Raw genomic sequence first — 25,970 nt, 5'->3', positions numbered from 1 at the left:
TGAAGGTTGCACAGTTTATTCTTGGCCTTTCCTGATACTGGGGCACACTGAGAGCATTTTGTCTTTAAGCCTATCATTGTACAGTCCAGAAGAAGAGTCTTGGGTAACAGTGAGCCTGAGACTGTGCCTCAGCTTCTCATCCAAAAACAGCATACCGTGTATGAACTGCTCACATCAGCTGCACATGCAGAACTCAAGCTGGGGATGCAGTCAGAGAAGGATTTCTCACAAGATGTTCCTTATTTCTTGTGGCATGGTTAAAGTAATGAGCAGTTGTTCCTGTGGTATTTTAGCCATTACACATTTGGTCCTGTCAGAACAGAGAACTGCAGAGAAGAGCGCATTTCAAGTAATAATTTTAAACAGTTTGAAACTTGAGAAAAAGGTGAGTTGAGATAGAGCCAAAGATTCAGGTTAGGTCTCGTTTAATCCATGCCAGGATATCTATCCCTGACAAAAATGTTGACCGTGGCTATTTTTTTGGCACCGTGTCTGTTTTCTCCCTGCCCCAGTTTCTTGGAAGTCACTGTGCTCTGGCACTTCAATTAGAGATGGATAATTGATGCACTGCAGACTGGAAAAAGCTTATCATGCTGTATTATTTATTCCACCACTGGGGCTGTATCACCACTGTGAAATCTATTTCTTCAAGTTTGAAAGAGACTTGGATAAACCACCTGGTGATCCTGTCTGGGACTGTCGACGGGCTAATACAGTTTGTCACGGATCCTTGCAAATGGCATTGACAGAGTGAAGGGATCTGTTTCTCCAGTGCATACTTTGGAGCGAGGCTTTGTGCTGACAAGAGCTGTGCTGTGTACCGGAGGATCACCCAAACTGTGGCTCTGCTCAGAGCCTGTGCTTCTGCCTGTTGCTATTTACATTGAATTTCCTTACCACACCCTGTCCCAAAGCCAGCCTGAACCTACAAATTCTGCTTTTCCCCATGGTTTGGGTGAACACATCAGCCACTGACCCATCTCTACAACACCAGATTGCATCCAAAAACTTGCTGAGCAAGAGTGTGTGAAGCCATTTGGGTACACGTAGCACCAAGCCAACAGTGCTTTAGGATGCCTTATCTGTAATTTAAGCCCAATCTTCCCTTGCTAATCACCCAGCAGACACCCAGAGGGGCTTTTCCTAGCACTGAGTTGGGCACTGGAAGGATAGAGACAACCCCTGAAGCAGGAGAGCTGGTCATACCAGCAGCATCATGGTGAGTGGTTTTTCCCACCAGGCTTTTTTGATGTGCTGAGGGCATGTGGAACAAGCATTCTTTCCAAGAACCCATAATGTATCCAGTCCCAGGAAAGCCACAGCCTCGTTTCTCCCATGATCTGCACTTTTTAGGACATCCAGCTGTGATGTTGGTGGCTTCCCTAACCCCTTGGGTCATATGGACAAAAATACATGAAGGTTGGAAGGTCCAGTGATGAGCCAGGAGAGGCAGTTCACGGCTGCTGTAGCACATCATCCTCAGGAGGCCTCCCTAGACTGCCCAAAGGGGTGATAGACATCAGCAGAGAGTTAGGACCCTTAAACCACCATAAGCTCTCAGATCACAATGAAAAGAACATGCCAGCATCAAGCAAGGCAAAAGGAATTCCTGCTGGAAGGAAATGCCTAAAGGAGATCCAGAACTCTCTCAAATCCACCCACTTCAGATGAGGGTAGAAACCGCATAACACAGTTGGATCTGCCCCACTTTCTTCCTCCAGCTGTTAGTGATAGGGAACCAGTGTAACAGTACAAACCGTGCACATCCAGAGAGTTCAGTGGAACCAGCTTTCAGGAGAAGAGTATGTTTAACCACGGGGAAGGTGTTTCTCATAGAATGTGAGTGTGAGCCCTTTCTGAGTGCACAGTGCCTGGAAACATCACGAATCTGCTTTCTCCGGGATAGCTCATGTCTGTGGGATTTGCCTAAATTCCAGCTGCTGACCAAAAGTCCTGCAGAAGAACAGAGCAGATCACAGAAGCCTTCCATGAAAATACCTCTCTTGCTCCTGTGGGTTTGCAGTGGTCAGCACCAGAGGTGGGAAAAGGCTTCAAAGGCATAATATGAAAAGCAAATGCACAGCTCGTTGGCTCTTCAACTTCCATCTCTGCTCCCAGGGGATGACACTTGCAAATCCCATCTGAAAGGGAAGTCTGTATTCTCCCTGCCGCCACGCTAAGCTCTGAGAGCTCTGCTGGGACCTTTCACATGGCTGACAGAGAAGTAAGCCAATTAATGGCACAGTGCCGGGCATTGTGCTTTGGTACTGGAGACAGAAGGCTTCACTTCTGTGTGTCTGCAGCAGCAGCAGTAGTGCCAGCCAGATGGAGAGCACTGGTGGCCCTGCAGAGCAGGACAAGGAGCATGCTGGGACTGAAGGAGATGGGGAGTTGTGGTAGAGCCAGGAGTTCTGTGACAGTCATGCACCATGGTGGCAAGCTGAGTGGCCTTCATCCTGCTGGCTATGGGCTGGCTCTGTCAATATGGCTCAGTGGAGATGACTTGTGAAATAGCAGAAGGTGCTATTCTACTAATCTGAAGGTGCAGGTTATCTGTGTCTAACTGCGCCTGCAGTTAGCACTCTAAAGGAATGACTTCTAAATAAAGGAACAGTTAATGTTCAATTGCAGATACAGCCCTATCTCAGTCAGAATAGGCTTTATAAACAATCATGGATTCACTCTGTTGCCTCCTGAAGTGGTGCCCCACAGTTTTACATAACAATTCCACTAAAAACCTACTTTCCCACTGTCAGTACAGGTAAGATAGTGGTAAGAGTTGCCTTCCACACAGGGTAGTGTTTTTCCTTGTGGAGAAAGTAGCAGCAGCTTTTACCTATCAGTTGCTGCATTTCAGCTGATATCTAATTACCTGACATTCACAGATCCACGTTCTAGACAGATGCTTCTCTCAGAGAACCATGTCAGTAGGGGAAAGGCAATTGCGGCTGCACTTGAGGTACATAGCAGAGCCTGGGAGGGTGCTGCTAGGTTCTTTATTCCTTTTTGGAACTCTTACGATGCGCAGTGGTCCCACAGCTAAAAGCAGAAACCAATCTTGTAGTCTGTTTCTCATCTCCGTATCAGTAGCACCTGTTGTTCTCATCGTCAACCATTCTTGGTGTTTTATTCCAGTAAAGACAAAGAATCCAGAATACTGCTATTTTGATATCCCATTATTTTAGATTCTCCTCTCACATTTGGACAAGCATATTTCACTCCTTGGAGACCAGGAATGGAGAATCAGAACCTCCATTTCTTTTTAAATCCAAGTCCAAAATTTCTGCCTGCAGACAGTGACTTTGTAGGCCAGCTATTCTTTGTTGAAGGCACAGAGGAAAACAATGGGCAACAAAGCTTCTGCAGATGGGATTCTGATCAGAAGCTTGAAAAAAGAAGAGCAGAGGCTAAACTCCATCATTATTTTGGACCAAAAAATGTGCGTAGCATCAAACCACCAGAGCAGTGATGGACAAGAACCAGGTGGACTCTATTAGAAAGCAAAGAAGGGAATGTTTTCTAGTAGCTGCCAAGAAACACGCTTGTTTCAGCTTTTGCATGAAATGATAGATGGGTTCTTTGAAGCCCAAATCTCTGGTTTTATCCCTCCTTGCTTTGGGACATGGGTGCAGTGGATATTCATTACTCATACTGGAAACATTTGCCACAGGAAGCTCCTGGAACGGAGTTTGGAAAGCCATGAAAGCCCTAACGGCAGCTGAAAATATCAGTGCTGTCCCAGCACTTGCTGAATCAAATTATTGAACGCCAAGATAAATTAATGTTTTTCTCTGAGTCATTTTCAGTTATAAAGAGCTCGAGGTTTTCAAGCTGCTTTCCTACCAAGAAAGTCTTATCTCCTTGCAAAAGTAACCTCATTCTGGTGGCAGCATCTTCTGAAGTTTGGAGTGGTGTTCAGAAAAGACTTGCATAAATTTCCAGTAAATTCCTTTCTATTCCTCTTAGTCTAGTGAAAATTCTGGAATATTTGCATTTTTCTTTTCAAATGGGGATTTTCAGTAGTCATGAAGCATAGGCTAATGAGCATATTCTGCAAACCTATCTAGAGAATTGATACACACTGAAGCAGGGCTCAAGGCCTAATCTGTGAAGAATATTTGATGATCTTGAATATCTGGCTTGATAATCCAAGATTTCATTGAAGTTGTATTAAAATTCCTGTGATCGGAACTTCAAAATAAGGGAGATAAATGCAACAAAAGTATAAATTCAGGAGATGCATCCCTACCTTACAAACCTGTGAACTGAAATAACCACGAGCTCAGTGGAGGAGAAAATGAGGAACAGCTTCACTTGGAGGACTTCATTCCTGGCAGCTCTGAGCACTGCCCTGTGCTGTCTCAGCTGGGTCTCTGCGTGTCCATGGAGGCTGGCAGTGCCTTTCTGGGGACCAGCACAGCCACACACTCCTCTCCATGGACTGCTAAGCAGCAAATAATAGATGAGAGTGATCCAGCATAGGTCAGTGCTGAGAGTGGCCAAGCGCAGGTCAGTGCTGACACCTCCCCAGAATCTGGTGGAGAGGAAACTTCTGAGGTTCAGCAATGGCAAGTGTTGTATCCTACAGCTGAGAAGGAATGCCAGCGGCAGTACAGTTTAGGGGCCAACCTGATGGGGAGGAGCTCTGCAGACAAGGACCGGGGTGTCCTGGTGGTATCAGGTTGCCCATGAGCCAGCAGCGTGCTTTTGGGGCCAGGAAGGTCCAGGGCCCGAGGTCCAGGGATGAGATCTTTCTTCTCTACTGTGCCCTGGTGAGGCCACTACTGGAGCACTTGCACAGGTCTGGGCTCCCCAGTTCAAGAAAGGGAACTTTGGGAGGGAGTTCAGCAGGGGCCACAAAGATGATGAGGGGCCTGGAGCACCTCCTGTATGCTTAAGAATTGAGAGACCTGGGGCTGTTCAGCCTGGAGAAGAGAAAGCTGAGAGGGGCTGTCATCACTGTTGATAAATATCTAGCAGGCAGATATCAGGTGGATGGGGCCAAGCTCTTGGTGGTGGTGCCCAGCAACAGAACAAGGGGCAACGGGCACAAACCGGAACATGGGAAGTTCCATAGAAACATGAGGAAGAAGTTCTTTACTGTGAAGGTGACAGAGCACTGGGACAGGCTGCTCAAAGAAGTGGTGGAATCTCCTTCTGTGAAGAAATTCAGGAGTCACCTGGACGCTTTCCTGTGCGCAATGGCCCAAATGCTAAGCAGGGTGCTTCACCTTGAGCACCTTCATTATGGGCCAGTGGGACTTGAAATCGTTCCCTGGGACTGATGCACTCAGTGATGACATTGTAGCTGTGTTCTGGGGAAGTGCTCCTCTAGGCCGGGATGCTACCTGCTCTCAGGAGGGCTGTGTGTGCACGTGTGCGGGGCTACATATGGGTGTATCTGCAGAACTTTAGTCTGCAGCTGTCACAGTTCTACTGGACACTAGTGGGTGGTTGAAGACACAGTGCAGGATATTATAATATATATATATATAATTTGATACATTTAGTCTAAAATAAACCCCCAGTAAATTTATATTTACTTGGCAGAGAAGATATAAAATTTGGTTTGGCAGTCGATTTAGCAAAACACTGGAAACTCAAGGGAAAAAATATTGCCTGGCTGAGTGTGTTGAACTAATACCGAGAAACGGGTCTCTGTGAATCTGAATTCAAACCAGTTTTTCAGTGCTACTTATCCAGTCTACTTCCACCATTGGCCAATTGACAGAAATTCAATATTTATCTTTTAGTGAATGAAAAGCATAGTCAGAAACAGCCACTGGGTCAGAATCATACGCGAAAGCTCCTCTTGTGCTTTTGTTTCCTAATTGCTCTTGGAAGGATTTTTCAGACTGGGCTGACGCAGTTGTGTGTGTGAATTTCCTGGCAAATGAGGAAGGTGACTGCGTCCAAAAGACATTTTAGAGTGTGAATTCACAGCTTTTCCATGTCTAATCAGGGAACGTAAACCATTAGCCACATGCTCTCCAATTCCATCACATTTTTTCACACTTAAACAGAAACATGCCAAAGAAAAGGTGCTACATTTTTTAATGCCCCCAAATAGGAACCATGGGAGTCCGTTAAATGCTGTGGCCATTTCCAGCATACAAATCAATTTTCCTTGTGGTGGTGAAGTGGTGAATAATGCCTGGTTTGTTTAAAGGAGCATGACTGATTTTGGATGAAGTATCCTGTCACTTTGGCATTTTCAGTTTTATTTATTACTCACAACAGTATAAAACCTGGTACTGGTCTCAGTGCCAGGCTTACGAGTCGGATAGCTGAAAGGACTACATAACTCCTGGTGCAGCAAAGAGGCTCTCCTCCTGCAAGACTTTTGCTGGACTCCTGAGAAATTATTTTGAATAACATGGCAGAGAAGGATTTCATCAGTTGGCATCTGCTGGCTTTATTTTTTCTTCCATTTTGCCTGTGTCAAGATGAATACATGGAGGTGAGCAGAAGATCTTATAAACCAGTGGCCAAAGTCTTGCAAAGTCACCACCAGACTGGCCACAAAGGTTCCAGAAGCAGGGAAATTTTGAAACAGCGGAGTCAACTTATAGAGTGGACTGTTGCTAATAGCTCTTCTACAGACCAAAATGTTCTGAGACCAGAGGTAGATGATGTAGAACTGACTACCTCAGATAGAGTCCAGGTACTCTGAATTAATCTTCTAAAGATAACTTTACAGCTAATGAGATATTTTATATATATATATATATTTAAGATTACTAATAATGTACTTATGAAATGAATTTGTATTCTAGCTGTATAATGGTCTGTATGCTGCTGGGATGCTTTATACAACTTTTAAACTACCTGGGAGGGCCAACAGCATATTTGGGGATAACGGTCAGAACACAGATAGAAGCCCTCTTTGGCTGGAAACGTACTGTCAGATAAAGCCTCTTAACTATCTGTTGTTAGTTGGTTAACATGTTAAGGTTTCAGAATCAATCAACTGATTTGGCTTTGGAGAAAAACTAAAGGATTTCTAGAGACACTGGCAAACATTCAATTAGCAAAGAATGAGATTGAAAATCATAAAAATAAATCCCGTTGTGCTTGAGACAAGCATAACAAAATTCTGAGCAGTCAGAACTGTAATTCTGAAGGAATGTTTGAAAAAAACCACTTAGTGTCTGAGATCTGAGTAGTTTAGTAATTACAGATAACAACTTAGTTTTGGTGGGAAAAAGATTTGGATTGGAATGAAACTTTTAAGATCAGATGCAGTATCTGCTTTTTAAACTGGGGGTGTTTTTATGCCTTTTACGTGGCAATTTGGGTATTATAGTCATTAGCTTAGAGCAAACTGAACAGTTCGATTATACATAAATATTGCAATCTACATCTAAAAGAAAAATCTGAAGGGCAGAAGGTGAAGCTTTTTCTAGCACAGCAAAATGCTACTGAAAAAAGAAGTTTGTTGATGGGTATTTTTTAGCAATAACAAGAACACGAGTGCTTTGTTCTCATTACTGATACAAATGTTTGGTCCTGCACAGCTCACCTTCTGTCATTTGTGACTTAAGACTCTTTTAGATTATATTTCGCATTCCAACAACCATGGATGTTAAAGACAAGTATTGAACAGCAACCTACTCCACAGTCTGCTTCATGATAAGAAGCAGATGGGAGATTTTATTTTAACTCCATTTTAAATGACTGAAACACATCAGAGCATGGGAATGAGTTTAATATACCCCTGTATGCCTTGTCTTTAAATTTTGTAGTTGCGTTTCATATTTCCTGTGCAGGAATTTTATGTTTTTCCAATGCACTTGGCAAGATAGGTATTTGACTGTTGGTGTGCTGAATGACATTTGCAGCATGTAAATAATATGATCAATTGGGTATGTTGTACAATGAGTCAGTTAGCGTGTGTGTTTTTTAAGTGCCCAGGGAATTGTGCAGTTGCATACTATGGGCTCTATGTCGCTTGTAGTTAAAGACAGCTGCCAACAAAATATTTGATAGTGCAAGATTTAATGCAATACAATGATTTCTTAAAGGTAAAATTCTCCATCACAATAGATTCCACTGCTTGTGGGTGAACGTATCTCTCTTACCAGAATTTAGTACCCGTATGAAGTTGTCTGCTGCTATAAGAAACTGTGACACTAAAACTGAGCCCAGCAAGTCTGAGCACAGCTGATGGCAGTCGTTTACTTGCCAGTCTCCTCTCTAGGAAGCAATCTTTGCTGGAGAAATGATGCAATTTTTGGCTTACTGAAATGAGACGGAGCACTAGCAGATGTGTGACAGGGCTAATCCATCACGGAGTGTCTGATGCAATAGGTATTTTCAGTCTCGGGACTCCAGGGGATTCCAGGCAGAGGAGGAAGAAAGATGGAAAGGACATATTCTAACTTATGTCAAACCTATCCTTTCCCCTTGAGCTATCTGAAAGCTGTTTGGCAGCTGCTGGAAACAACCAATCTGTGAAGTCAAAGATTTCACCCCTAAGTCCCTACTTTCTTAATTATCCTAGCTGTGGCTGGAGAACTCTTGCTGAAGTACAGTAAAGATCCCATTCCTTGTTGTGGCAGCGAAGCAATAGTAATTGGTTAAGGAGCCAGTTTCTGTACTTACAGTGGTTTATGAGAAATATAACGTGCATTTCTCAAACATAAGAACTCAATGAATGGAGAGACATTTCTCCTTTTTGAGCCTGACCCTTGAAAACCTTCAGGTACTTTCAAGATACTGGTGTTTAGCCTCAAATGCTGGTGTTTTTCTTATCTCATTGCTAGTGAAGTAGCACAGAGAACTCTGGTGCCCACACAAACAGGCTGTTTTGCATTCAAAACAGGAGCCAGGAGCAGTGGGTGTACATTACTTCTCTTCTGCATTATCTTAGATGGCATAACAGAAACCCATAAAATTAATCAGGAAGTAAAAAGAACTAAATCTCCAATTATGATCAGTCCATGAGTATAAATTAAGGGAATTTCATAGACCATCTGCTGCCTAAAACTGCCTCCTACATACAAAACTGTAGGAAAAACAACAAATATCCCCACCATCACTGCTTCCAGCTTTCTATCTGTATTAGGTTAGTGATGTAGCAGATACATTTCAAAAGCCCCTAAATAATATTCATGTTCTGAAAGCAATGCCAAAGATTCATTGTGCAATAAAATTTATGTGGAAATGGCTGCATAGATCACCTTTGGCAAGTAAGCTGTAATTAATCTCTTTGTCCCACTTGAGTGTGCTTTTACATTAGGCACAGGCTTTTCTTTTAACTGTAGCTTTCATTTAGTTCTCTGATTTCAGAGATTTAAAAAGTATCCTCAAAATTCACTGTTCTTGGCAGCTGATTGTGAACTTTTTTTTTTTTTCCCTCCTAATCAAAGTCTTAGCAAAGCTAATAAATCAGTGCTTCCTTATGGCATGCATAAGTATTTGTTTACAAGTCAGTGGGACTGCTATCAGTACAACCAAACTGGCAGGACTTGCCTTCCTGCACATGTAATAACCTGTCGAGTTCTTGGAGAGATTATGTCAGAACAGGTTGCTGGCTATGATCAGCAATATTATCTATTTTACAATAACACTGCTGGCTACCTAATACCATTTGGTCAGAATTTCAGTGCATTGTGTAATAGAACAAATCTTACCCATGCAGAGACTCTCACATGCCTGAAGTGAGGCTTTCTGACATGTACAGCTCATTTCGGGGGACTCATGATTTCATATAGCAGCAAGACACAGTTGTAACTATTTGGATATTTCTAGGCTGATCACACTTACTTGCACTTGGCAGATGTCTATATGGTTGGCTTTCTCAACTTGGATATGAAGCACTATCAAAGAAAAAGCTGGAGGTTTTGATGTCAGCCAAACACTTCATTCTGATGGTGCAAAACGTTTGCACAGCTCCTGTCCTCTCAGTTCTCCTTCATGGGCTGAAAATGAGATGAAAGCAGTTACTTCTCACATTTGGAAATGTTTGATCAGTGTGATTATCTGTTCTATTCTTCATAGAAGCTAGGAGAGATACAGGATCTCCAGGGACAGTCCAACAGGTAGAACTCATTTTTCTCATGCTGCAGAGGCTTTACAGGGAATAAAAGTAAAAAAGCAAAGTTCTGACCAGCATTACACAAACCCAAAGCCATTTGTTCACTGCAAATATTAACATTTCTATAAGTCTTTGAATAATGAGTACATTTGCTGAGCTGTCAGATTGGCCTTTATCCCCATGGTAGCTCCACTGTCAGTGGTTCCAGCTGTGGAGGACACATGTCTGTGGCAAGCAATACTCTGGTGGCATGAATGGTATTTTCCGTATCAGTGGCATAAATTTTAAAGCCTCTTGAAATGAATGAACTTTGAGGGTATGAATTCAGGGGGATGTTTTGAAGGCTTTCAAAACATGGGCATAAAACTTTCACATCCAGTTGGTGACATAGAGGGCAAAAATACAGCATAGCTATATATAGCAGTTCCAATCCCACCAGAGGTTAATTTGCTGCTAAACCAATAGATCTGCATTAAGCAAGTCATTAGACAATGATAAAGAGGAATGGAATGGAAAGAAAGTAAAGGAAGTGAAAAGAAAGACGAATAGTAGAATGCTGAGAGAAAAGATGCAGTTGGAATTACTGGCCTCTGGAACTGCAACTGCACATTTGTGACTCTGGATAGTAGCAAAGAATTGTTGAGAAAACTGTTAAAAAAGCAACAAAACAGGATGAATGAAGATGTAGAGAAATAAAATCCAGGACATCTGCCTCAGCTGAGCCTTCAGAAGCTTTGTGACCACTAAATCACGACAGTGAAAACTAAACAGGATTGAATGAGACTCCACAGGGATAAATACAATAGGGTGTAATTGAAAAGTACTGAAATACAGCTATTATCAAACTACTATTCTAGAAAACTGAGCTGTGTATATTTAATCTATTAGTTTATTTATATTGCTGTGCTACATTTATCATACAAACTGGTTAGAGATAACCACCCACAACTGCAAATAATCAAATACCATTAATTCTTCAGGTTCACCCACCTTAAATAGCTTGTACATACACAAGTCTGAGGGCTTTAAGAGCTGTGTATTTTTAATGTCTTTCTAGCAGTCTGACCCAATTTCCTTAATGCTTAGTGGAGGATCGTTGCTGATGGCCACATGAAGTCCCTTTTTTTTTCTCACCACTTGTTGGCTGTAGGCTTGTTTGTCAATAAAGGTCAGCTGAAATGCATGATCAGCAAAAAGTAGTATTGATGCTTAACTGGAATATTAATCTAGCTTTTATTGCTTGGTATTATTTTATTTTCAAAGTCCCCATTATTTGGCAGAGCTTCCCCCCCCCCCCCCCCTTAAATCTTTTGAAAATACCATTTTTGGAGAGAACCCAAGCATAGCAGATTTCAGTCCAGATAAGCGTTTTGAAAAATCAGCATATGTGCAGAGTCTACATAATGAAGAGCCTGTGTCTGACATGCATATGATCAATTTACTCCATGAATGAGTTATTTAAAGCTTATTTTTGTGCCCTTAGCCCCCACAGACTGGACCGCAGAATCCAGACTGTAGCTCCTGCTGCCGTGGTGACTTTGGAGTTCGACTCTACCAAGGGCCCCCAGGACCTCCTGGACCCCCTGGGATGCCAGGTAAAGATGCACTCTAATTGATTTTTGAGCAGCCTAATTTTAGGCTATAAATTTCAGGGTAGTCTGTGAAGTACTACAGAATGATCCAAATCAGCATCAGGGGACAGATTTGGAAGTAAGTTTTTCTAAAATTTCCTGAGGAGACAGAGGTTTTCAATTAGACTCTAAAGATTTTTCTAGTGAAAAAACATCTGTTAATAAAGTTCAGCTTTCACAAATTCATGTTGAAAGCAATCTCATTGCATTTCTAGGCCAAATTATTCTTTCTCCTTAAAGCAGCATGAAGCTTCCATTAAAGCTGGAACTACTTATTTCCTGGAGTTGATTATTGTTTTCTCCTCTGAACATCCAGTAATGCTATTTTGTGCTGCATTCAGGCGATGTTTTCATTGGGCATACTGCTAGCCAAATTTTTACAGAGACACACATACCCCTATTCTTTCATGGAAATTTCTTCTTTTTCTTCTTGCATGTTTTATTTTTCCATAATAAGAAGTATTTTTATTTTATTACATTTTTTAAGATAAAATATGCACACAGAAGAATGCGGTACACAAGAAGAACGTATAGTTTCACCTAGAAAAAAAGAAGGGCCCATAGGAAGGGGAAAGATAGCTGTGTGTTGGTCCAGGTTTGTTACAGAAGCTACTGCCAGGTACTTGAAAATTACCATCCCTAAAGCAGATAGATAATATCAATGAAACTAATGTTGAAACTTTCTATGCGTTTTGTATCAGTTCAAAGCAGACTTCTTAGAAGTGGCACACGATTTTGTATTACATCCACGCTTTCAAGGCTGCCAGCTGATATACTGAGACATGGCCTAGTCCACCTTTGCCTTTTCCTCATGTGAATGTGTAACTCAGACACACTTTCTTACTACCAAAGGATGTCACACTTGTATGGCCCATGGCATTCCTCCGCGGCTTGGAATTCCTCTGTTTCCTTTATCTGCATCATTTACTGTCATTACACACTTGAGGTGAAGGCCAACGGCTGTTTTTGCCTTGGCTGAATCAAATATTGCTTGTATACTTCAGTTCTGAGCTGTTAGAGAAGTAGTTCTTTTGTTACACAAAGGATCAGTCTCGTAATTTTTAGGAGTTATTGATTTCTCAAGCAAAAATTGCTTCTATTCTTCTGTCATTCAGACATTTTATTTGAAGTCATTTTCTTAATACAAAAGCTTTGAAGAATCACTTACTCAGATTTGCTCTCAGACAACACCATTCTTGAAAATTCATAACTAAAGTGAGTAATTAGAAAACAAGCAGAGTGACAAAGAATATAATTTAAATTCAGGTGGAATTAGATCATTGACGGAACTAATTAATCCTCTGAGCAATTAAATGAAAGATCAAGCTGTTGCTTTGGGCAGGCATAATAATTACTCTGTTATCTTGACCAATTTTAAAAGTTTGTCAGATGCATAGATGCTTGGTCAGTAATTTCTTCAGTAAACAAGAGGAAGTACTATTGCAGACACAGAAATGCATTTGTTGTAATGACCGCTATTATAATAAGTCCTCTCAAATAATGTTCATTGTAACACTAATGTCTTCAAACTTAGGAACAATCACCCAACCTGTTAAAGCCAACAAGCACACCAAGAACGCAGCTCCCCCAATTTTTGGCACAGACGGGCCAGTTTTTAGCTAGTTTCAGGTTACACGCTACAAGTGTTACCTTAAGTTTTAAAGTTTTAAAGACAGCAAAATGTTTTTCAAAATCATCTTATCCTATTCTAGTCACCTTGAATTAGCAGGAAATTTTTTTACAAGGAAAGAAAAATAAGACTGAAAATGCAGACTACCTGATACATGTCAGCCAACAGTGGCTTCCACTTCATCCAAGCCTTGTGTCCTCTGAGGTCTCCTCCTTGGACATCATCCCTGCAAAGCAACTGACCTGAGACATCTGCAGCTAATAGAGCAATAACAAGATAATGTGGAGGCTAACTCTTAAACATCAGAGTACATCCTTCTGGAAAATGCTCATCAAAAACATCTCTTTCTTTATCCAGTGGCACTGAAAAGTGCAGGTGTTGCAAACTGCTAAAAAAACAAAAAACAAACAAAAAAAAACAAAAAAAAACAAAAAACAAAAAAAAAAAACAACCCTTTCACTGTATCTGCTAAAATGTCTTGTATGAAATGACTAAAGTTACATAGGAAGGTCTGTTTCTTTTAAGGAAATCATGGAAACAATGGCAATAATGGAGCAACTGGCCAGGAAGGAGCCAAAGGTGAGAAAGGAGACAAAGGAGATATGGGACCAAGGGGAGAGCGTGGCCATCATGGACCCAAAGGCGAAAAGGGTTACCCTGGGATTCCTCCAGAGCTGCAGGTACAAAACATCTGCCTCACGTTTGCTGCAGCGGTGACTGGTACAGGATACCTAAAAAGTTCCACCTGTAAAAGAACACAGTGAAAGACAGAGCATTTGTCACGACTGACAGTTAAGCTTCACCAGATCTTCCTGGAAAAGAAAATCAGCAAAGTTTAGCAATTTTAGACTAAGAATCCATCTAAGTAACAGCAGAAAATATGGCTCCTTTTTACAACAGAAGGCCAGTACCTGGGTGATAACAAGGACGAGCATTTTTCTATTAAGCCCCATTACATTACATAGCTCTGAGCTTCCTAGAGAAAAGAGCAAAGGAGCTGCTTGAACTTATGCTCCTCAAGTCAGTTAGGCCTTGTGAGATTCTCAGAACATGTACCAAATCACCCAAATACTGGGCCAAAACCCTTGAACTCAGAACAGAGCCCTCTTGTTTTGAAATATATCATTCTGCAGACATCTGTGTTTTCCCATGTCTCAGTATCCTAACTATGCTGAGAAGCATGTAGGCTGTTAGGAATGAGCCATCCAAGACCCAGGGAAGCATTAAAAACTGAATTCAATTTTGAGCTGATACAAATACATGTTTGTACTAAATTATTTTTATTTATTTATTTACTTAAGTCTAGTCTTTTAGCTTTTAGATCAGAGTTTATTCATTCCACCAGGAATTTGGGAGGTGGTGGTGAACTCACGTTCATGTACCTGCAGTACAGCAGAGTCATGATGGTGTAATTGGGATTGTTTGGTCTGCAGAATACTCATGGGAGACCTCATAGCCCTTTCCAACTTGCTGAAAGGAGGTTGTGATGAGGTGGCGGGTTGGCTTCTTCCCCCGAGTAACTATTGATAGGACTAGAGCTAATGGCTTCAAATAATGCACCAGGGGAGGTTCAGTTTGGATGTCAGAAAACATTTATTCTCTAAAGGAGTGGCCAGGCAGTGGAATGGGCTGCCCAGGGAGGTGTTTCAGTCACTGTCCCTGGAAGTGTTCAAGAAACATTTAGACATGGAAATACTGGTGGCAGAAGAATGGTTGGACTAGATGACTTTGGATGTCTTGTCCAACCTTGGATGTCTTGTCCAACCTTGGATGTCTTGTCCAACCTTGATGACTCTATGATCCTAATCCTGTTCTTAAGGCGATCAAAAGTGAATGGGACTTAGATATCTAGAATCCTTGGTTACAGCTGAAAATGGAATTTAAGAGTTGCTTATACTATACGCTACAGTGTAAAGATATGGGATCAGTTCATCAACGGTAGCAGTAGACTTGAGTATGTCTGTGGAGTGGCATAGGTACAAAAAGCAAGATCTGGTTGTGTGGAAAGGCTTTGGGATTAGAGTCTCCAGCTGCCACTGTGGTGGCTTCTGTGGGTCTTGTGTCAGATCAGCCAGTCTCACTGGGGGTGTCCTAGAGCACTTCATATGGCTCTAGGTCCATTTGTGTGAGCCATTGATTATGGCTGGGTTTAGATCCAGACTGAGGAACCTACTTACACAGGGAGCATCTAAACTCCCTTGACAATTGTTGGGGACCTAGAAGAGCAACTTAGCTAACAGACATTGCTGGTTTTGGGCATATGGGTCTTCATAATTCAAGGAGCATATAGACTAACTTTTCAGTAATTACAAAACAGTTACATCCTTGTTCACATGTACATACTCAAATAGAAGTGTCTTAATCTTGAGCTGATTCATATCTTCAAACTCTTCACCACTGAACGTACAAAACTGGGATAAAGCAAATGTACAGGAAAATTAATTCTACATATAACCCCTCTGACTTTGGGCAAAACTGAAGTTCTGATCTACTTGAAAATCCACAGCTTTTAGCTGAAATGGTTTTTTCCAAGTAGAAGTCATTCATATTTGTTTCACATCCTTACTAAAATTATGCAAATTAACATAACCAGTAGAATCACTAGTACAACCACCCTGTGCAATGTGGGAAAATGTCTTTGGATTTCTTAGTGTTGTGCATGCTTGAATCCTCAGCTCCAGGTTGCATAAAGATGGGATAACTGACAGAATAAAATACATAATAACTTCCAAATAGCTTCCAAAACTAGTACATATTTGTAATAAAGAATAATTATTTTAGCAGTTTTTAAAAAGCGAGTGGAATTAACGTCATAGCTGAATATCTTGGAAAATGTATTTGTTGTAATTATCTTCAACATTGATCTTTTTGCAATTTTAAAATGAGCTATCAGTATTTTTTCTTACATAAGACAGTGGTAGTAACAGTGATTAATGACATGGCATGAATAACAAAGGCTCATATTGCAATGAGTGGTTTCAGGTAAAAGTTAATCACTATTTAATAGACGTGCTTAAAAATTCATTATATAGCAGAGTATGTAATTTCTTGTTAACATCATGCTTAAGAACTTTGGAGAGCAGAGAGGAAGAGTAAAAAGGACCTTTGAATACAATACTGGTTGAAGAACAGAGTTATTTTGAAAGACTTGTATTTCAAAATGAGACAGGGGGAGACAAGGCATTTTTTTTCAGCTGCTCTGAAAAGCCCAGAAAAGTACCTTGGAGTTAAAGAGAGAGTGAAATGGAATCTGAACAAAGAGTAATAAATTCCGTCTAGTGGCCATTACAGCAGCTTTGCTTTAACATAGAATGAACTTTGATGTGCACCTGGCTGAGAAGCAAGAACATAACCCTTTGCTGTCAGAGAAAATGTACCTGCGTAAGGATAAAGAAAATCAGCCCAAGCTTTCAGTTCACGTCTGGAGCAAATGGCTAATTATTTCCATTGTTGCATCAGAACTGGCATCTGATTTCACCTCTTTTCTCATTTGGATCTGAAATCAAAAGAAGATTGGGGTGACTTTCTAGCACGCAGGTGCTGCAGTTCTGCCCGTACTCTTTCTACAGACAATCAGGTGGGGGGATTACAGACTGACAAAAGAGATAACCCCTTGCTCCACCCATGGAACACAGTTTTCTATTGGTTGTTCCTTGGTGTCTTACTGAGGGTAATCTGAATTGTCCAGCACGGGAGGTTTTACACTGCTTCCTAAGAAAAAGCTTTCACAGCCAATATACCTCCCTGCAAAAAGTAAGAACCACAGTTCTCACTTTTTTCTTTCGAAGAAAAAGTTATCATGACTGAGGAATACAAAGTAAGAGAGGAAATGTGCTGATTACTGAATCCCAGCCACTGAAATTCTACAAGATCTCTAATAAAAATACCTAATTTATCTTTGAAGGTAGTTAGCAAGTAACAATCATGTGTCTGGATTCTACCAAGATTACGTATTCAACATATTCCATTTAAATTAATATCCAGTCTAGGTACGTTAGGGAGCATATAAAAACTAATTAATTCACATTTATCTAAAACACCGTACCAGTTGATCATTGCATCATTCTAGAGAGACTTGAAGGTAAATAAAATCCAAAATTAAGGTTCTGTCCTGCAAACATTTACCCATACACTTACCTTTACAGCCATGAATAGTCCAATTGAATCCAAGAAGGCTAGCACTCTTCTAGCTTCCTTCAATGGGAGTTCTGTTACTGGAGTTTAATGGCCTTGGAGCAGACCCTAGAAGAACATATCTGTCAGGAAAATAAACAGAGTGCAAATCCAGGAAAAAATAATGTAGCTGATTCCTTGATACATGTACATTTAATGAATGATTGACTAAGCAATACATTTTTCAGGTTGCTTTCATGGCTTCCATGGCTACTCACTTCAGCAACCAGAACAGTGGGATCATCTTCAGTAGTGTTGAAACTAACGTTGGGAATTTCTTTGATGTAATGACTGGGAGATTTGGTGCTCCAGTGAATGGTGAGTACTTGTCAAACAAAATAATGCAGTCCTCAGACCTCTGGAGAAAAGCATGGTCAGTAACAGTGAGAAAATGGTACTGAGTTAGTGCAAGGAACAGATCAGACTCACTCTGCAAAACGATTCCCTGCTTTCAGGAAATTGAAACTGGAAACTGAGAAAGTCAACAGAAGGCTTGCCAGTCAGCAACAGGAGGTGGAGGAGGGAGGACAATAGCACATATAAGTGAAGACTAAGAGCATCTTCCTCCATTTGGCCTTTCTCACGCTTCTACTCATCTACTTACAGATATGACCCGTAATGTTACATTTAATGGAAGTCAGGCCCTCCAAGCTTGCTGTGTCACTTTTCTTACTGACACTTAGAGGTATAGGTGATTATTCTCCCAGCTGCTTTCTTTTGAGGTTACACAGAACCATAAAATACTGAGTTGGATGGGACCCATAAGGATCATTCAATACAACTCCAAGCTCTAGAAAGAGCCACTCAAAAACACGCGTGCAAATTAAACTTTGAACTTTTCAACAACTTTGATGCATGCTTCAAGCTCCCATTGTGGGGTCAATGCTACAAAACAACAGGTTAAGAACAAGAAGCTGGTCCTCTCTCCTGCAGGCATTTGGTAAAGCTGGTGATACATAACAGGGCCGCACTGATAACCTTGTTGGTACCTTTCAGAAATGAAAAAGCTCAAAAGGATGATGGCAAGGGATCTGCTATGCAAGCAGAAAAAGCAGTGTGTTGTGCAGGATGCATTACGACCAGGAGAGCAGCAGTGAGTGCTGTTATAATTGCTCATGCCCTGAGTGGTCCTGGTGATGTGCTGGCTATCTGATGGCCTACAAGGCTGAGCCCTTTTAGGAGTGGGCTGGCACATGAAAGCAAGTAAAAAAAATGGGAAAGGAAGGTCACTATACTCAGCCTTTGGGAAATTTCACTTTCAGAGAGATGGAAGGGATGGGCAGTCCGGATGAGTTCAAGTCACTTCTCTGGAACAGGATGTGGCTTAACCCCCACCATACACAGAATAAAAATGAATCAGATTTTGGTTTCACTGCAAGCAGAAAGCAAAATGCCCACTGAAAAAGCTGAAGTAATATTGGCCTCAGCTGTTTCTTTTCCCTAAGCAAGAAGAACAAATCTGTAGAGTGGCTACTGCTATGAAGAAAACACTTTGGTAATCATTTCAGGTGTGTATTTCTTCACCTTCAATATGATGAAACATGAAGATGTGGAGGAAGTGTACGTGTACCTGATGCATAATGGCAACACAGTATTCAGCTTATATAGGTAAGTGGAGGACTATAACATTTTCTCAGCAAAAGATGTTTGCATCGATATGACTACATGCTCACACTACAAAACACAAACTTGTTCTTTTTTGAAGAAATTTCATAGGGTAAAATAACCAAATAAGGAAAAGTATTACATTTTGTGCTCCCCAATGTGCAAATTTACATAACATCTGTCCTTGAGACAAGGCTGGAAAGTGATTCTTAATCAGAAGTTCCTCTGTGCTGAAGGGAAATGTATTAGTACTGCAAGTCAGGGTTGGAGTCCACTGGTAGAATGCTGTCATTCTGCTGAATCCTATCTTCACCGTCATGTTTTTTTCTGTCAGAGAAAGGGTGCAATGAAATGTTCAGCAACTAAAAATAGTCTTATGGAAGGTTAAGGGAAAGCACTTTACTTTGAAGGTGGAGAGCACTAAAACTGCAGTAGTGAAGATAAGTAAGAAGCAAGGTGTTCCATTTACTAGCTTTGTTATCATTAACACCATTTGAACCAAAATTTTCTAAGCTCTATATATTTATTGCAGACTCATCAAGAATAAGATCCACTTTTAACTTAGTATCTTCTATATGGATCAGGTCAAGAAGCTTATTGCCACGTGAACATGTGCAAAAGAAGTGTCTGAAAAAATGTAATTTGTTTAATATCAATAAGGAGTCTGGAGATGAAATCAAGTTTATCTTCCAAACCTGATAAAGCACACACAAAAGCTTAGATTCTGCACACTGGATTTTAGGCACCTAACATAAAAGCAGCTTTATTTAAGCCATCTAGACTTTTTCATTGGCCAGTAACAAAGGCACAACTAAAGGGTACTTAGAATCATAGAATTGCTCAGGTTGGAAAAGACCTTAAAGATCATCAAGTCCAACCACAACCTGACCATACTACTCTTGACTCTAACAACCCTCTGCTAAATCATGTCCCTCAGCACCACATACAAACACTTTTTAAACACATCCAAGGATGGTGACTCAACCACCTCCCTGGGGAGCCTATTCCAGTGCTTAACAACCCTTTCTGTAAAGTTTTTCCTGATATCCAACCTAAACTTACCCTGGCACAGCTTGAGGCCATTTCCCTTTGCCCTTCTCCCCTTGTACTTCATTCCCAGCAGAACCTCTCTGCAAAACAAAGAGCACCCTATTACTTTCCCCCAAAGCATTAATGTCAGAAAAGGCAAAAGGTGGAGGAAAGAGAACCAACAATCAAAGGAATAGTTGCATTAGCCCACATGAAAGACCTCAAGGCAATTTGAGTACCCTGTCTGCCCGCTGCCTGTGCAAGGAGCACAGGGATCCTGCTCACATGCAACTTCTGAGCTGGAGGCATTTAAAACTGACTGCGATGAATCTCATGGAAAGAGAGACCATCTCAGAAAATCCAGAGTGTTGTAAAGAGTGAGCATAAGTTTATTTTAAATAGTAAACTCATAACCTGTATAAACATTCAGAATTCCAGAATTCTAGAAGGAGATGATGAGCACCTAATAGATAAGTTGCGAAGTTTGATTTAGCGATCAAGTGCAAAATGAATGAATGAATGAATAAATAACTAAAGAAAACTCCAAAATTCCCCCCCCCCCAAAACTGAGAATGTTGGCAAGCCTGAATGAGCTTTCTTGGATGCACTTTTTTTCTTTTTTTTTTTCATTTTTTCATTTTTTAAAATTGTTTCCTTGATCATTGCTGACAAAGAAATTCTGACTTGTTAAAATATTCATCCTTAGCTATGAATCAAAAGGGAAGGCGGACACCTCGGGAAACAGCGCGGTGCTGAAACTTGCCAAGGGAGATGAAGTTTGGCTGCGAATGGGAAACGGAGCCCTCCATGGGGACCACCAGCGCTTCTCCACCTTTGCAGGGTTTCTTCTTTTTGAAACCAAGTAAAGAAGAAAACAGCCAAATGGCTGTTCATGTGAAGAAGCTTCTTTTTGGAACTGCATTTTTTTTCAGGACTGTGGAATTGTAAAGGTCAGGAAGGCTTGTTTTGATGCAGTGCATTGCTATTTCTGTGTCGGAGATGAGCTGAACACATTGGGTAGTTGACACAATTGTTATTGCTCTCTTCTTCAAAGAGAAAAACAAAGGGAAAGTAGTTTCAGTAATTTAGAGAGCAGTTTGCACAATAAGGACAATTTTGTCTGTAATAATACTTTAGTTAAGTGTGTACCAGGAACTCAGCAATTGATTTTCTTTATTTTTATTATTATTTTTTGTTTGTTTGTTTGTTTTCCTTTCTGGTGTGTTCATTTAAATTTGCATGGAACCAGGACGGAACGAGTTATAAGTAGGCTCAGCTGAGACCAATTGTAAAGGAAGACATTTTTACTGGACTAGAATGAACTTTACACATAGAAGAAAAAAAAATGTGAAAACAAAGATGTCCAGAATTTGGGTTTATTGAGTCCCCATCTCAAACCTCCGAAGATGCATTTGATGTCAGTTTTCACATGTTTTTAGCGTGTATTTATGCTTGCTTGCTCCCTCCAAAAAACAAACAAAATAAGAGTGGCAGTAATTTCTGCCTTAGTAGCAACTTGTGCTAAGCTAATTGAGTCTGCAGACTGCAGGGAATTGGGCAGGGGACCTGTCGTGTTTCTTCCTAGCCTTGAAATTGACAAAATGCGAGCTGTCAAAACAGAGAAAAGTTGAGATATGTCAACAGCACAGAGAAACATATGAACTATGGAGTTTGGGGATCTTTCAGAAGGATGTATATTTTACTATAGCATATTTACTTAAAAGTGAAGATGTTGATACAGTTGTCTTACCAGCCTTCATAGAGCCAGTATTTCAGGAAAAGACATTGCAGCCTGGCAAAGCTGTAGCAACCTAGTTCAATATTTAGCTGGTGAAAGCAAACACTGGCTGGGTCAGCAGTTCTGACCACAATAAATCAGGCCTTTCTTCAGCAATAACATTTACCACCAGTTTTTCAAAATCTGGGTACCTTAAATCCTGTCTTACTATTTTCTTTTTGTCAGAATCAACAACGAATATACTAAAAAAGTACAGAAGTTTTAATGTATCTTCTGCACATTCTGGCTCTCCACCATGAACTAATGAAATACAGATTACATTTCAACAGCAGGGTTATGACAGACACTACCTGTCATTAATATGTAACAAGCAGACAGGGTTAGGACAACATTTGTTTGAAACTCTCTTATACTGAATAAAGATACCATTATTGGTACAAAAGAGAAAGCGAATAAAACCTGCCCTATGAATTTCTATGTCCTTGTATTATTTCTAGAATATGGAAATCACACTTTATGATGAATAATGCATGTTGATACTTGACTGTGATTTGAGATTTTTTTAGTTTTATGCAGCAACCACTGAAAAGATTCATCTTAAAGAACTCTCCTCTGGTGACTTTTCTTCTTTCATGAATTTGGGGTGGGTTTGTACCATGTACATTTTAAAACCTGAGACCATGTTATTATGATAAGTGTTTTAGTAAGATTCTGGCATGCCTTCAATTTAAAACCTACCAATCAAGTATTCAGATAATGCCGTTCTTTGGAAATAAATACACAAGGTGTATGAGATGTATGGCATCACAAGCTAATGTTCAAAGTAAGAAAATACCCTGGAAAAAGTATTCTGTGTACGTGTTAGCAACGTTTGCTTACTTTGTAAAACATACATTTACCCAATAAAGATTAATAGTCATAAAAATACAATGCTTTGTTCATATCTATATTTTCTACTATATATCTGAGATCAACCAAAGACCTTCACCATTTGAAGATTATAGAGATATATATACAAAATATATTTCCTAAGCATTAATTTTGCTACTTAATTGGAGAAAGCTGATATTAAGTGTCATAAAATATATTCTTTTTATGTGCATATATATATGCACACATAAAAATATAAATCTGTAAGGCTTTCTTTAAAGAATTTGTTTTCCTTTGGTATGGCTTTTTTTAATTCATTAGGGGCAGCACACACTTCTTAAAAACAAGGATACCCACAAGCATTTTAAGGCTCTTTATATTATACAATCTGTTGTAATGGCCAATAATATATAGTTTTGCCATTCTCATTTTACATCATTTTCACAAATGTTATACAACTTGGCCTGCTAAGACAGAGTGGAAGGCAATGGAAGAACACCACAAAAGCTTTCTGACAGACAGCAGCATATGGGAACACATTCCCTATACAGGAACTGAGTGTTTGTATGAGTAATGTGTAAAGTCCTGGGCTGCAGTGAAAAGTCCTGAATGGAGTTTACTTTGTCTGCTTTTCATCTTCTAAACTATGAAAGACCGGATATACTGTTTCAGATGAAATAGATAATAAGTCAATTCAGATCAATGCTTTCTTTCTTTCAGGCGTACATCAGGAAAGTCCACGTTTGTTTTCTCAAACGATCTAAAAAAGAAAAAGAACATGAACTATAAATTAATTTGGCCATCACTGAGGTGCAAATTAGTGTCCTATTGGTGACAATCTGTCTGTGTGACAGAAACAGTTCATAACAAAGGCCTATCACACTGGCAAACCTAGAAAAAATGCCTACGATGAGAACTGTGGAAGACACCAGTCAGCCAGAAAGGACAAGATTGACAGTCAGTGGAACACATGATGCCCAGAGGAGACCTGAAGCTCAGTATCTAGGCAATCAACATCCAGGAATAACTGTGGTCTAGACTTTACAGTCCATACAATAGTAGTTAATGATGAACATGTACGAAAATATTTATTTTCCTCAGTTTAGCCAACATAAAGGTTAGTTAAATCTATTTGTCAGTCTCTTCATCTAAACCAAGAAAGCACAGTAATACCAGAAGGCACAACTCAAAGGTGAATACTCTAATTTAGGTACAAGGGTAGAGGTCCAAAGTATGGAAATCACTGTCACAGATATCAGTAACTTGTCCTCCTGTTTCAACAGAGTAATAGGGAGCAAACCAAAAATTAATGGCAAAGCTTATTCCTTGCAGCAAGGCCAGATCTTCACCTCAGTGACTGCCTGGACTTAACCAATCAAAAAGGGCAGAATTTCTAGGATATGCTGATTTTAATGTAGAATCACAGCACAGCTTACACAAGTGTACTCTGCAGATGGGAGTGGGCTTTCATTTCTAAATCCGTAATTCATAGTCTCAGACAGATTCCCAGGTGGTATGAATTCACAGCTACTTCAGAGGGATGTATTGACCCTCACCCATACCCATTACCTCTGCAGTACTGAATTTATACAACCACCTATTTCTTGCTGCAAAGTCATGAATCATATTAAATGATATCAGCGCCGTACTGTTCTGTCTGCAAGCCTATGACAGGGGATGGCTGTCTGCTTTCAACACATAGTTTGTGTGGTGTGACTTGTTGCTTTGGTAGAGTTCCTTGGACGCAGATCTGATGATCACCCTTGGTAAACTAGGATACCTGTTTTTCTCTTACACCTATGTATTTCTTAACTTGTTAAAATGCACATTTTCAAAGTGAATTTAATGCTCATAAAGTTTTGCCCTCACCTTCCTGAAACTGAAATCATTTAACAAGGTTCTGACTTGGATGTTGCTGCCACAGAGTACCCTCTGAAATGGTCAGTGACAGCAAAAATGAGTGCACAGCATTGCATAAATGGGTTGCTCTGATAAAACTGGAAAAATCAAGAGGTCACCCAGTTTGTACTTAAAGCATCATTTAGGTATGTTAAACCATAAAACACCAAGTGAAGGGAATGCAACAGAAACTGTTCCTATTCAGCACAAACTCGAAGAACCTAAGATGGGAAAAGACAAACAAAACTGAGAATCACTTAATGAAACAGTGTCCCAGTAATGTCATGGTAACTGTGCAAACAAATCCGTATATGGAAGAGTGTCTCTAGAGGAGATGAATTATACAGGAAATAATCCAGTTTCATTTGAATGAAAATGTATATATTTTTATACTCGTAAATGGTGGCATACAGTGGATGTACAGTGGATACAGTCTGTGCTTGCATTATCAACCAGGCACCTACTTGAAAAACGGAATATTCTGGATGTGGTTCTTTGCTGTTGGCCAGTGCAAAGTTAAAACAAATTCAGCATTTGCAGCCAGTGATCGTTTTTACAGTCCAAGTAACTTAAAAATAAATGAAACAAATATGAAACTGTCTTTAAGGGCCTCTTTGCTCTGTTAAATGGAGAGACTGGGAGTGGGACATACAATTGAAAAGCCCTGTTACTTTGATGCCTGTTCCACTGCTTTTCCTGGATGGATGTCCATTCTCACCCACCAGGCTAAACAGAAACAAAATGTGGCTGCTTTTCAGGCAGGCAGCATTAAAAGAGCAACTGTATATGAATACAGGCTTTATTAAACCAAACAGATGTAACTGTGCTGTATGCAGGTCAAGTGGTGAAATCATCAGGAAGACTTCATTCTGAAACATAGAAAGAGCCTACATGAAATCTACAGAGGGACACCTTGTCAGGCAGTGAAGTCATAGGACAAAGGGTAATGCCTGTAAGCCAGAAGAGGATAGATTTAGATTTGACATTAGGAAGAAATTCTTCACAGTGAGGGTGGTAGGTACTGGCATAGGTTGCCCAGAAAAGCTGGGGATACCCCATCCCCTGAGGGGCCAAGGTTCAAGGCCAGGTTGGATTGGGCTTTGGGCAACATGGTCTAGTGGGAGGTGTCCCTACCCACAGCTGGGGTTTGGAACTAGATGACTGTTAAGGTTCCTTCCAACCTAAGCCATTCTATGAGGTAAAATGGGATACATTTCTGGCTCAAGCTCCACAATGCTCTTAATGGGTGCGGGGCTGATGGCCTCCACAGTGAAGATCTTCTTTTGTGGCACTGTTGAGCTGATGGCTCCAGGTGGGCAAGATGTGAGCCCTAAATTCTTTGTTAAAAATTTTATT

At 40.4% G+C, this 25,970-nt stretch overlaps 1 protein-coding gene across 2 annotated transcripts; it reads left to right on the top strand.

Annotated features, from left to right (window-relative positions):
• The first annotated feature begins 6,276 nt into the window (after window positions 1–6,276).
• C1QTNF3 (C1q and TNF related 3) lies at window positions 6,277–21,076 on the top strand. Of its 2 annotated transcripts, none has more exons than XM_072359881.1 (6): window positions 6,277–6,460; window positions 11,523–11,634; window positions 13,826–13,980; window positions 17,662–17,791; window positions 18,982–19,081; window positions 20,814–21,076. In XM_072359881.1, exons 1-6 carry the CDS (start codon window positions 6,377–6,379, stop codon window positions 20,971–20,973), a joined length of 741 nt encoding a protein of 246 aa, XP_072215982.1. In that variant the 5' UTR covers window positions 6,277–6,376; the 3' UTR covers window positions 20,974–21,076. The 2 variants fall into 2 exon arrangements, with proteins under 2 accessions (XP_072215982.1, XP_072215981.1); XM_072359880.1 differs by having other exon boundaries at window positions 6,277–6,664.
• The last annotated feature ends 4,894 nt before the right edge of the window (window positions 21,077–25,970 follow it).

This window comes from Excalfactoria chinensis, chromosome Z, assembly GCF_039878825.1.
Source record: "Excalfactoria chinensis isolate bCotChi1 chromosome Z, bCotChi1.hap2, whole genome shotgun sequence".
Classification (NCBI taxonomy): Eukaryota; Metazoa; Chordata; class Aves; order Galliformes; family Phasianidae; genus Excalfactoria; species Excalfactoria chinensis.
The sequence above is the reverse complement of the archived record's forward strand: the minus strand, read 5'-3'. Positions and strand labels throughout refer to the sequence as shown.